General features: G+C 39.5%; 2 protein-coding genes across 9 annotated transcripts in view; one reads left to right on the plus strand and one right to left on the minus strand.

Annotated features, from left to right (window-relative positions):
- brd9 (bromodomain containing 9) overlaps nt 1–13,771 on the minus strand; it is a 164,175-nt gene that overhangs the window by 116,004 nt on the left and 34,400 nt on the right. The gene's annotated exons all lie outside the window — the stretch shown is intronic.
- Nucleotides 1–13,771, plus strand: part of nkd2b (NKD inhibitor of WNT signaling pathway 2b) — a 62,947-nt gene that overhangs the window by 43,607 nt on the left and 5,569 nt on the right. For all 7 annotated transcript variants that reach the window (XR_012391572.1, XR_012391573.1, XR_012391575.1 and 4 more), the window contains 5 exon segments: nt 9,690–9,741; nt 10,350–10,459; nt 11,302–11,397; nt 11,522–11,666; nt 12,601–12,688. Coding sequence is in view for 1 of the 7 variants with exons in the window: in NM_001097586.1 (NP_001091055.1) it covers nt 9,690–9,741; nt 10,350–10,459; nt 11,302–11,397; nt 11,522–11,666; nt 12,601–12,688 (491 nt within the window). In the remaining 6 variants the exon portion in view is untranslated.

Consider the following 13,771-nt stretch of genomic DNA (forward strand, 5'->3'; position numbering starts at 1 on the left):
TGAAACAATGTGGTGCAAAACGTGAAAATTACTGTTGCGCTGGTCTGAAAACAGCAACAAATCCTGCCATACACGTCTTGCACCTTACTGAGCTGGGTGTATGTTAATTTTTTTTTTTACAAATATTTAAATTTTAAATTCAGAACTATTTTTTTTTTTTGCATTATTTACAATGATGATAATTTTATTTATGATGTGCTTTTCTTAAAGATCCCCTGTTATGCATTAAAAAGGGTGATATTTCGGATATATGGGTCTCCAACAACATACTGATCTGCATGTGCAAGGTCAAAAAACACTTTCATGGTCTTATAATAAGATTTTATTTTTACCTAATTATCACAAACCCAAACCCCTCCTTAGCGCGAAGCTAATCTGCGCTAATTGGACTGATGACAGCCTGTTGCGATTGGTTGACAGCAGACAGTAAAATGCCCAGCGTGGTTTGTCAAGCCCCTGGGTCGCCAACTTAGGATCCGATCGCTGCGGACGCCCGAAACATGCTTCATAGTAAACTTACTCAACAGTGTTATTCAGACACCTTCCCCCTGAAAGCAGTGTAGCTAAACCAGCGGTCCTCCTCTGCGTGCAGCAGCCTGCCTTTGATTGACTTTGTGCCTAATAAACTGGCCTTATTTTGCACACTTCGATGGTGTATTGTCTGTCCATTACAAAATGTAGGAAGAAACTAATCCATAAGCTCTATGCTAAAGTTCCTGTCGAGCTCTGTCAAAATCTCATACATCAGTAGACTTTTCTGATCCTTCCCTTAACGAACGAATGAATCGCCCGTTGTGAGCGTGTAGATTGCTGAAGCACTCCTTTCCCTCACACTTCCAATAATATCCAGGTAAGCACAGCGTCTTCATGACTTCAGGATCTGTCTTTGCTGCTGTGTTAGTGGGCGGGGCCACATCTTTTAATCAACCCAGTCTCATTCTGAAAACGTAGTCCAGTGGACGTTTCTGGAGACCGGAAAATACATCCCGGGAGGTACGTATTTGTGCAGTTTTTGTTTTCGCGAATCCGCTAGAGGCCGCTGTGTGCGCTTTTTCGTATCTCGAACGTCTCTCGCGAGTGCTGTTCGCGCCCACGCTGTTCTCGCGTGAACCCACCAGAGGCCGCTGTCTGACCGACTGAATGATTGACTGCGCGACCAGCCAATCAACTGACCCACCCTCCTCCTTCCCTAAACCCAACCAGTTTTACCGATTGACCCGCCCGCCCGCTCACTTCCCTAAACCCAAGCAACAATTTAGAAAAGCCGTCTAGAAAAAGAAAAGCCCTCATCTGATTTTTTTCACCAGGTTTTCGGATTTCACCACGTTCTCATCCTGTTATGAACTTTATGAACTTTTAATGGTTTCTGGAACCGCTCTTCCCCGGACTCAAACCCGGTCGCCTTGGTCAACTCCTCCTCTCTGCATCTGATGTCCGCTGACACACACGATGAGCTGACCGGACAAACTGATTGCGGTGGGAAAGCCCTCCACACAGAGGTAAGCGGTCAGCCGGCAAGCGCGAAAGGGAACGGCATCACACCACCCCATAGCGTTCGCTTAAAAAAATGAAATGCAGCCATACGTACCTCCCGGGATGTATTTCGCAGTCTCCAGAAACGTCAGCGGGACTACGTTTTCAGAATGAGTCTGGGTTGGTTTTAATTTTCCTGGGTTTGTGCGTGCAACAGTTGGCCGGGGCTTATTTTTCGTAACCACGTCACGCTGAAACAACTAAAGACTCGTTATCAAGATGACTCATTCGAGCCACTGTGAGTCGACTCTTTTTTTTTTAGATGAATCAATAGTTTTAAAAACTGTCCACTTTCAAATTTAAGCCTTAGCTGGATATATTTAACTTCACTTAGAGCTGTGTTACACACTACATGGAAGTGCATTTTTAAAAACCCATAATAGGGGCTCTTTAAACTACATATACATATATATAATAAAAAAAATCAACAAAAGCCAGAATTTCAAATTGTGAACAACATTCTATCTGCTCACCATCCAAGAATATCACTTACCTGCTTCTCCTGTTGATCCATTCAAAGTGTGTTTGAATGAATTGACGAAAAGAGTTAACCATCCTTGTCTTCATTGTGTGTCTGTGAAAATTTCAGCTCAAAATACCACACTAATAATGATTTTTAACTCTCTGAAACTGGCCCTTTTAGGCTTTGATCCTTATTGAGGCGTTTTGGTGACTGTCGCTTTAAATTTAAATGAGACTGTGCTCTTTACAGAAGAGGGCGGAGCTATACATGCCTATGTCTCAGCATAGTGGCAGATTCAAAACAAGACTAACGTCCTATGCTAATGATGGGGAGATGGTCACTAGTGGGCGGGGCCTTCCCCTTCTGAATCAAATTTACATAAAAACTAAATAAGCCAAAGGTCAAAACGCAATAAGCAATAAAAACAATAAACCACCACAATTACAAGCTGCATAGATAAATGACGGTCATAAATCATAATTTTAATGCTTAACTAAAAAGATGCGTCTTAAGAAGTTTCTTAAAGCAATCCAAGGATGCGATATTCCAAAATAAATGGAGGTTATGCATTCAATAGTATAGGCGGTGTGTGTATATACAGCCTCTTCCTCATGTTCGCAGTGTTTATTCTCCTGCGGTGTGTGTTCATTGTGCTGTTAACACCAGTGTTTCTCTGGCTGCTCTCCATCCTCCGGGTCTCCTGTATGGTCAGACGCCAGCTCCTTCCTCTGCTGTATCTGTGTGTATTTGTAGTCTGACCGACCGCTGACCTCTGGCTGATGGCACTGCTCTGAGGAACTTCACGTCTCGTCTTTAAGCCTGTTCCTGCACGAGTGTCAAGAATGTCTGTGCCAGCTGTGCACTACTGTTCTGGGTTCAGTTTAGATGGCTTAGTTGGTCCAAAACCTGTGGTTCGACATAAGAGCAAACTAATAAATACCTATTTTTAAAAAAAGTAATGGTGGCAGTTTATACTAAGGGGACTTAAAGGGCCATGAAACCCCCTTGTATCAGCAGGGTGTTTTCACACCTCTACTTTGGAAAAAGTCAGAAAAGTGGGCGTGTCCAGCTCTGTTTAGGGGGGAGTGTCGGAGGAACTAAAGTGGGAGGGTGTGGGAGTGTCTATTTGGGCACGCGCGAGTTTCAGAGTCAAAATACACACACACACACACACACACACACACACACACACACACAGGAGAAAGTGATGGTGTTTAACCTACATGGACATCTGTAGTCGAATTATTTGCCAAATTATTAAATGGTGGACTTTAACTGCAGTTTGGCTCTTTCATTCAGGGAATTCATTCATGTCCCTCGCGACAAACGAGATATTTGATTCGAGGAACTGCTCTAAGCGTGTATTTTTCATGCAATGTTTGATACCGCACGGTGAATGAAAGAAAAAAACCCTCAGCATTTCCCGGAAACTTAGATGCACACGGCAGGTAGCGTCAGAAAGTGTGTTATTCCGGTCACTAAATGCGGCGAAAATCCTACACGAGGTTAAAGTTTGGTTGTGGTGCTAACATGTTTACACTCGGTGCAATAGTTAACTTAGTTTGATACGAACAAACTGAATAAACAAAGAGCACTGGTCGCTCACTTACCAAATCTGTAGAGACAGGACAATCACCAGCAACTAGAGCCGCGTCTTTATGAAGAGGAGACTACAAGCGAATCCGGATCTCAGCGTTTGCAGATGAGAACAGCTCTCAGGTAAACAATAATCCTCCTTAGACACGTAAGTTATTGTTGTCGAGCGTCGCATACACTGTTAATCCACACCCCATATAGCAAAATTTCTGGCTCTGGCCCACACAATCAGGTTTTGCTTGGCCCACATGCCGCAGTGAATTACGGTACATGACTGGACCAAATCTGGCTTCCAGACAAGGGCCAAACACAGACCATATCTGGGCCCCCCCCCCGGGTCACTTTCTATTAGATGTTGGTGTTTTAGGTAGAGCATTGTGTTTAGTGTTTTATCCAATTTATCCAAGGCTGAGAAACAGCTTCTGGTTTTGGAGATTTGGGGTGTAGTGTTGCATTTTCAGTATCGTGAAAAGATTTTGTGTGTAAGCAGTTAGAAAAAATGTAATTAGGTTGTATTTATTTGTATCTATAAGTAGTATAAGCAATATAAAGTAGGACCAGAAGGATTAATGTGGATTGTCTGTCGTTCAGAGAATCAAACGAGCTCTTCAACCGCTCTGATGAGCTGCTCAAACACAGATAACACTTCAGTGACGAGTGGATACGGGTCAGGCATTTAAAAACACCTGTAATCTGTGCTGGAATCACACGCCGCATGCTTGGCGTTTACACTGACATGTTGACGTTCAGGAGATGCTTTTATCCAAAGCCACTTACAAATAAGGAAGCTTTAGTGTGGGATACGTCTGCATAGGCTTGTCATGATATCTATTTCGTGTCGTACGATATGTTGCACCAAAATACATTGCGGGAAATGATGATGTTATGATTTTAAGAGTATTTTATGCCACTCATCATTATATAATGGCAGAATGACAATATAATATCATCACAATGCAAGTGCAACCTTCCAGAGAACACATCATATTTCATTCTTAAGAATGTTCCATTTAATTATAGTCATTTGAACAGTTTAATAATCAGTCATTGGAGTCAGAATGTGAAAGCGCATACACTGAAACAAATTATTCATAGATGATTGCTTGGATTTTAAAAAAATTTTTACGTTAAGTGGTTGTAAACAATTTATTTGGGCTCAATTTAAACAAGCAAATTAAGTTGAACATTATTACATTTAATTTGTTTGTTTAAATTCAACACAAATAAATTGTTTGCAACAGTTCTGCATGCAGCACTTTTTTCAGTGTATCCTAAATACATAATGATAAATGTTAACAAAGAGATAAAGATAAAGAGTAACAGAGGCTGCGATATCTGCTGGCAGGTCAATTTTCAGTCATCAGACACCAACATGAGAATATACTGTAGTCATTTATTGTAAATACGACAGTGCGTTTTAGCCATACTGACACTAACAGCTTCAATAGAGATAGAGATAGAGATGTTGCACTAAAACATTGAAATTGGAAAAAGATAATCTGGGCGATGCAGATGCTTCACAGCATGAAGGTCACTGGGTCGCTGGTTCGAGCCTCGGCTCAGTTGGCGTTTCTGTGTGGAGTTTGCATGTTCTCCCTGCGTTCACGTGGGTTTTCTCCGGGTGCTCCGGTTTCCCCCACAGTCCAAAGACATGTAGTACAGGTGAATTGGGTAGGCTAAATTGTCCGTAAGTTGGCGGTTCATTCTGCTGTGGCGACCCCGGATTAATAAAGGGACTAAGCCGACAAGAAAATGAATGAAAGAATGAATGAATAATCTATCTATGATATAATCATACTACGGCTGTTGTGATATTTCTCTCTCGTCTCCCAGAATTAGTGATTTTCAGATTTCAGCTGTAGTTTCACCTAACAGCACCTACTGGAGAGGCGGGGCTAAACATAGTAAAGGCCTTAAAGACCAGGCTGGAAATGGTTGGAAACCAGCCTGGAAGTGGCCAAAACCCTTCCAAAACCAGGCTGGTCAACCAGCTAAAACCAGCCAACCAGCTTGGGCTGGTTGAAGCTGTTTTTTTCAGCAAGGTTTTGAAAAAATTATGTTTCAATTACAAGCTAATAACCCTTTCATTATCTATAAAATGAAACTACTGAACCTAATCATTGGAGCCTGATAAAAAATGCTCATTTACAAAAAAAAGGAAAAAAAGGCAGATGGATTTAAAGGGTTTTACATCTGAACTCTTTCTGCTAACAACAAATATTAATTATTGTTGTGCAGCATCACAAAATGAGTATCCTCAGCTTTATCCCATATAGACTTTGTAGAAAGGTTCTTTGTTGTGGGGAGAAGAAGACAGGGTCGGCGAAGGGTAAGTGACAACTTTATTTTATTTTAAGTGTTTCAAGCGCACAAAGCTCAAATGTGCGTGTAGTCGCTCAGCTCTCTCTCTCGCTCCCTTAAGAAGGTGTCTCTCCGGCCCATGACTAGAGAAAACAGTTGTTATTAATTATTTCTGATTGGGCCACTGACCAGCCGCAGGTGTCTCCACTCACTCTCCCCTCTTTTTGGTTGTTCGGCCATGCTCCCCCCACCACAGACTTATCTTCATTCATTCATTCATTTTCTTGTCGGCTTAGTCCCTTTATTAATCCGGGGTCGCCACAACGGAATGAACCGCCAACTTATCCAGTACATTTTTACACAGCGGATGCCCTTCCAGCCACAACCCATCTCTGGGAAACATCCACACATACACACTCATACACTACGGACAATTTAGCCTACCCAATTCCTCTATAGGGCATGTGTTTGGACTGTGGGGGAAACCGGAGCACCCGGAGGAAACCCACGCGATCGCAGGGAGAACATGCAAACTCCACACAGAAATGCCAACTGAGCCGAGCCGAGGTTCGAAACAGCGACTCAGCAACCTTCTTGCTGTGAGGTGACAGCACTACCTACTGCGCCACTGCGTCGCCCACAGACTCATCTTAATTTATATAACGTTTAATATAAAATAACATTCAAATCTTGCGACTTTAAGCAGAAACAAACAGCAGCAAACACTTCAAGACTCTCACAAACACATTTCATGTTCATTTCAATCACATCTTTTTCATTTCTCAATAAAAGACGTATATTTCCCTCCAGATGCGCTCATCTTTTGTTTTTTGAGCTCAAAGTGTCAAAGATTGAAGGCAGAGCGAGACGGTAAAGAAACCAGGGCTTGTTTTTCCTCTTAATTAAGCATATGGCGCACACATTTCTGCTTCAAACGGGCCTCAGTGGGTGATGGCATTCTGGGTAATGCGCCATGTGTTAGTCTTTAAACCGCTGCATCTGTTGCGCTGGTGGTAATGAGTTCACGGAGCTTTCAGACACGAGACTTAAGAGAAAACAGGGATGTTTGTTAAGGGAAAACTGAGAGACGTTTGGTTTTGAAATCAACACAGATGATTGGATGCTTGAAAACATCAGGACACGCCTCTCTGAGGGTCTCATTGGTTGAATGATGAATATATGCACTTGAAGTCGGAATTATTCCCTCCTGTGAATTTTGTTTTCTTTTTTAAATCTTTCCCAAATGATGTTGAACAGATTCAGGAATTTTTCACAGTATTTCCTATAATCTTTTTTCTTCTGTAGAAAGTCTGATTTGTTTTATTTCAGCTAGAATAAAAGCAGTTTTTAATTATTTTAAAGCCATTTTAAGGTCAATATTATTAGCCCTATTAAGCAATATTTGTTTTGGATTGCATACAGAACAAACCACTGTTATACAATGCCTTGCCTAATTACCCGAACTTACTCTAGTTAAACCTTTAAAAGGCCATAACCCTCTGTCTCAGCAGGGTTTTTTCACACCTCTAGTTTGGAAAAAGTCAGGAAAGTGGGCGTGTCCAGCTCTGTTTAGGTGGGAGTGTCGGGGGAGGGAAAGAGGGAAGGTTTTTGCATAAAAATGGGAGTTTCGGTTTGGGCATTTTCACAGAGGCAAAACAAACACACAGGCGCAGGAGAGAAAGACAGTGACTGTGTTTACATGGACATCAGTAATCAAATTATTTGGCAAATTATTAATTTGTCGAACTGCAGTTTGGCACTTTCACTTTCATTCAGGGACATTTCCTGCATTCCCCCCGCGACAAACCAGATATTGGATTCGAGCAACTGCTGGAGGAGTGTAGTTTTAATAGAATGTTTGATACCGCATGGTGCATGGGAGAAGAATAATCCTCTGCATTTCTCAGTAACTTAGATGCTTTAACTGCAGAAGAATTGAGAATCATTGGAATAAGGGTGGAATAAACCTACTTTTTCACTTTCCTCAAATAAAAACATTTATTATTCTCAGCAACTGTGATTTTCCAAAAAAAAAGACTCAAAATGACAATATTTGAAATTGAAATTAGATTTTTTGAAATTTGTTTTTGACAATTTGATTAAAGTTATCTTTGTTCTCAGACAATTTTGCAAAAACAAAATTCTAATACACTGAAAAAAAACTTTTGTTTACTTAGATTTTTGTCTTGTTTCTAGTCCAAATTTCTAAAAATTCTTAAATCAAGAAGCATTTTCTAAGAGTTTTCCTTTAAAATAAGCAAAATAATCTGCTAATGAGGTGTGCACAATAATCTAGTATTTCCTATTGACATAAGATTCATTTTCTTACCCCAATGGCAGATTATTTTGCTCAGTTTTTTTTTTTTTTTACTTTTTATGAACATTGAATACACTTGACATTTACATGAAATGTTTACATTCACAAAAAATAAACAAATAAAAATATATATAATAAATAACAATAACACTTAAAAATGATAAATAAAATAATAAAAAGGAAGATAAATAAATCAATTAATAAATTAATAAATAAAACTCCAACGTAAACGCAATAACTACAACAAAGCCCTTTACAACATTTTAGCGATAAAGTATGTTTCAATGCCCAGGTCTGTTGGAAAATGTCGGATTTCAACTGCAAATATGCAGTCATTTTCTCAAAACTATATATATATATATATATATATATACATTTGAAGTTGAATTTTTTTTTCTTTTTAAAATTCTTCCCAAATTATGTTTAACAGAGCAAGGAAATTTTCACAGTATGTCTGATAATATTTTTTCTTCTTGAGAAAGTCTGATTTGTTTTATTTCGTCTAAAATAAAAGCAGTTTTTAATTTTTTTAAACACTATTTTAGGGATCAATTCCTCTATAGCGCATGTGTTTGGACTATGGGGGAAACCGGAGCACCCGGACGAAACCCACGCCAACATGGGGAGAACATGCAAACTCCACACAGAAATGACAACTGCCCCAGCCGGGACTCGAACAAGCTACTGTCAAACTCTGTAGCCACAGTGCTAACCACTGAGTTCCCTTTTAACCTCCTGCCAATGCACTTGTATTTTGGGACTTTCCTAAAATATATGCACGTAATCCTCTCCACAATCTCTCCAGCGTTGTGATGAATATAAAGAACTGTCGAATCTGGCGACCACTATTTTGCTCATTTTAAAGGGAAACTCGCTTAATTTTGACTTATTATTTCTTAAAACAGCACACTATTTTCTCCTTGTCTTGAAAATGCTTCTTGATTTAAGAGTTTTTAGATATTTGGACTAGAAACAAGTGCAGAAATGCATTTTAAAGTCTACATCTCCTTATTCTAGTGATCTCTTATTTTTTCCCTCATAGATGTTGCAGCTGCTGCCAGTGTATTTTGCATGTGTAACAGAGAACAGGTTTGGATTTGTACACCGATGTACCATCATGCATTTTTGTGGCTCAGACACCAGTCATTTAGTCTGTCCCTGATGTTTACGACAGATCTGGAAGACGAGGCATAATTATATAACATAAAATGCTAATTTTCCAGTTTGCTTGAACGGTGAAGGTCATGAGTTACGATTTTCAGGAATCCTGAATGCATTATGATCACTTCATCTCATGCATGAATGTGAACCAGTTCAGCGTTGGCATGAGCCAGTGTTTTCAGTTTTGGATTTATGCGGTGAGATTTAATGTTATGTGACGTCTGACCGTCCCTGAGGAGGAAACGCTGTTAGTTTTTGTGTGGTTTCTGGGCTGTATATTGAACTAACAGCTCTTCATCTGCTCTTGTGTTTCTCCAGAACGAAGAGCTGAAGGACGGCCGGCCGACGCTGCTCCACTGCCCTCTACAGGGTGAGAAAACATCTTTTATACACACACACACACACACACACACACACACACACACACACACACACACACACACACACACACACACACACACACACGCACACACACACACACAAAGGCGAGCTGACAAAACCTGTTACAACCAGGGCTGCCTGTGGCATATAAGCAGGAGTGTTTTTAATCAGAAGTGCGCCCTCTAGTGACCATTGTGTGCTCCAAAACATTTTAAAAGGATAGTTTACCCAAAAATTAATATTCATTCATTCATTCATTCATTTTCTTTTCGGCTTAGTCGTCCCTTTATTAATCTGAGGTCGCCACAGTGCAATGAACCGCCAAAATTAACATGTGACATATAAATATAATTAAACATATTCTTAACTATATGTTATATATGTTAATTTGTTTTATAAACACACACACACACACACGCACACACACACACACACATATATATATATATATATATATACACACACACACACACACACACACACACAYATATATATATATATATATATATATATATATATGTGTGTGTGTGTGTGTGTGTGTGTGTGTGTGTGTGTGTGTGTGTGTGTGTGTGTGTGTGTGTGTGTGTGTGTGTTTAGTGGTTTTGCCTCCAGAGAAAGCTGAAGGATGTGAGAGTTTTCTTCAGTATTTGTCGCCTGATGATGGAGAACGAGACGCGCAAAAAGTGAAGAAGCGCATCAGCCTGCAGGTCAGTTTAATACCCACATGAGAAAATACTGTATATTATAGTTAATATTGTAGTAATTGTAGTAAACTATCCGCTTTTTAAGTGGTGACGTGTTTGTGACGTATGTAAACTGTTTCCGGGTCCAAGCTGCCACTCATTTGAGTGGAGAAATCATTCGTTTATGATCACGTTTTATTCCTATCACACATTAAAGTTAATTGTATATAAAATCATAGTGTACACAACAATCTCTGGGCTTGCTGCATAACAAATACCAAAATTTAGTATATATACAGTTCATATATGTGTGTGTGTGTGTGTGTGTGTGTGTGTGTGTGTGTGTGTGTGTGTGTGTGTGTGTGTGTGTGTGTGTGTGTGTGTGTATTAATATTATTATTATTATTGTTATTTATTATTATTATTTTTATTTATTTTTTATTCATTGAAAAGCCTACTTTTACAATTTGACACATGCAAACCACTGCAGAAATGTTCTACCCAACGGGCCCATGTTATATACAGTACAGATACTTAATAAATAGCCTATTATAAATTTAAATGATTAACCTATGCTATGTTTTTTGTCACAAGCTTTGGAGACATAACAACAAATTTGACTCTTTTGTTTGTCTTTAATTTGACATATTTCATATTTATTTAGCAGTGCATATTATTTTTGTGTTTATTTAGTTTCATTTAACATTTAGATTTTATTTTATTTCAGCTTACTAATGTTGGTCAGCATTGTCTTGGTTAAACAAACAAGTAAATAAAATAAAACCTGAGCGAAAGATGATGTTTGTATGCTGAGCGCATGATCAAAGTGATAATCGGATGTGTAAAACTGATGTGTGATCTGTCAGGATCTGGAGTGTAACGTGTCTCTGGCTGAAGACAACAGACAGGAGTGGGTTTTCACACTCTACGACTTCGACAACAGTGGAAAAGTCACAAAAGAGGTAAAACATTGAAGACATTGACATATCTATGTTTAGAGATAAAGTTTCAAACTAATCTAATCTTCTCCTGAACCTGAGCAATGCACATGGCTAATTGAAATGTACTGTGACGTTGTTGTTTCAGGACATGTCCAGTCTGATGCACACTATCTATGATGTGGTGGACGCCTCGGTCAAACACTCCTGTAACAGCAAACGCAGGAGCCTGAGGGTCAAACTGAGCGTCACATCAGAACCTGCAGCTCGCCGGAGAGACGCCACACACACTGGTGATGCTCTGCACAACATACACACTGACACGTGCACATACACACACGCCTTATGAAACACTACATAATTTAAAAGGAAAAAAGAAAGTCAAACATATTTCATAAAACAGTTCACGATTCATCATTCATTTATGGGTATACATAGATAAAACAGTCAGATCAATATTATAAAATCAGTGCACAGTATAGTTTGTGGGTGTACAGTAAAACGGATATTATTAAAGCAGATTCAAGAGTTCACACTTAGCTGATGATTGATAGTAAAGCTAGTTTGGCGTGCTGTCCTGGGAGAGAGGCCTGAGCTTATAAGATCCTCGAGCCCTGGGCTCCCTCCCGTTGCAAGGCGATAGGGGAGTTTGAGCTCAGGTAGATCTCGATGACTCCCCCTCTTGCTTGTTGTAGCTAAGTGTCAGATATGGATGCTGAAAGGTGTACTCAGAGTTTAGCCAATGTATTTGGATTAATTCTTTAGGGTGCTTGTTTTTGAACTGTGGGAGGAAACCGGAGGACCCGGGGAAAACCCACGCGAGCACGGGGAGAACGAGCAAACTCCGCACAGAAATGCCGTCTGGTTTGGAAAGGAATTACACCAGGGGCATTCTTGCTGTGAGGCAACAGCGCTAATCGCTGGCCACCGTGACGCCCGTTTGAAAAGAGGGAAAGTAGGGTTGGGTGGGGGGGTTTCTTTAAGACGAAGATATTGAGATGAGAAAAGTCTGTTTATTTATAGTGAGTTAAGGATCATCTGATAGGGTAATCAGTCGTTAGCTAAAGTTGGAACAGCTGTAAACAATCATAAGCACGTGATCCTCTCGAAATTTGTTTATAAATAAACTTCACGAAACGTACTAGGGTTGTGTCCTGATGGAGCAGATTCTTGATAACAGATGCATGAATCAGGCTGATTGTCTGACCTTTTTTTCTCCCGCTTCAGAAAGAGAAACGAGTCATTTGAGTCAAGTTGAACCTGTTCGTTCAAAGGAGCATCGCAGCGCAGACAGACGACAGAGCACACACATCAGGTCAGCAGAAAACACAAAACAGCCTTGTTTTACTCCTGAAAAAATACTGTAGTAATTAATTTATAGTATAATACTATATTGAACCACAGTAAAGTGTATTATACTGTTATTTACAACACTTTGTTGATGAACTGTAATAAATACTGTAGTATACTTTGATTTGTTGTGGTGACTCTATAGTTGCTATTGTAACACAACAACCATAGCAACTGTAGAATAACCACAACAGATGCATCACTATAGTTGTTGTTAGCATAGCAACTATAGAATCACAATAAGAGTTCAATTACTATAGTTGTCGTGTTACCATAGCAACTACTGAATCTCCTCAACAGATCAGTTACTATAGTTGGTGTGTTACCATAGTAACTATAGAATCACCACAACAGATCAATTACTATAGTCGTTTTTACCATAGCAACCATATAATTACCACAACAGATGCATCACCATAGTTGTTGTTACCATAGCAACTATAAAATCACAACAACAGTTCAATTACTATAGTTGTTGTTACCATAGTAACTATAGATTCACCACAACAGGTCAGTTACTATAGTTGTTGTCTTACCATAGCGACTGTAGAATCACCACAACAGATCAATTACTATAGTTGGTGTGTTACCATAGTAACTATACAATCACCACAACAGGTCAGTTACTGTAGTTGTTGTGTTACCTTAGCAACTATAGAATCACCACAACATATCAGTTACTATAGTCGTTGTTACCATAGCAACCATAGAATCACCACAACAGATCAATTACTATAGTTGTTGTTTTGCCATAGCAACTGTAGAATAACCACAACAGATGCATCACTATAGTTGTTGTTACCATTGCCACTATAGAATCACAATAACAGTTCAATTACTATAGTTGTCGTCTTACCATAGCAACTACTGAATCTCCTCAACAGGTCAGTTACTATAGTTGGTGTGTTACCATAGTAATTAAAAAATCACCACAACAGATCAATTACTAGGCGTTGTTACCATAGCAACCATAGAATCACCACAACAGATGTATCACTATAGTTGTTGTTACTATAGCAACTATAGAATCACAACAACAGTTCAACCA

The sequence above is a fragment of the Danio rerio genome, chromosome 16, assembly GCF_049306965.1.
Source record: "Danio rerio strain Tuebingen ecotype United States chromosome 16, GRCz12tu, whole genome shotgun sequence".
Classification (NCBI taxonomy): domain Eukaryota; kingdom Metazoa; phylum Chordata; class Actinopteri; order Cypriniformes; family Danionidae; genus Danio; species Danio rerio.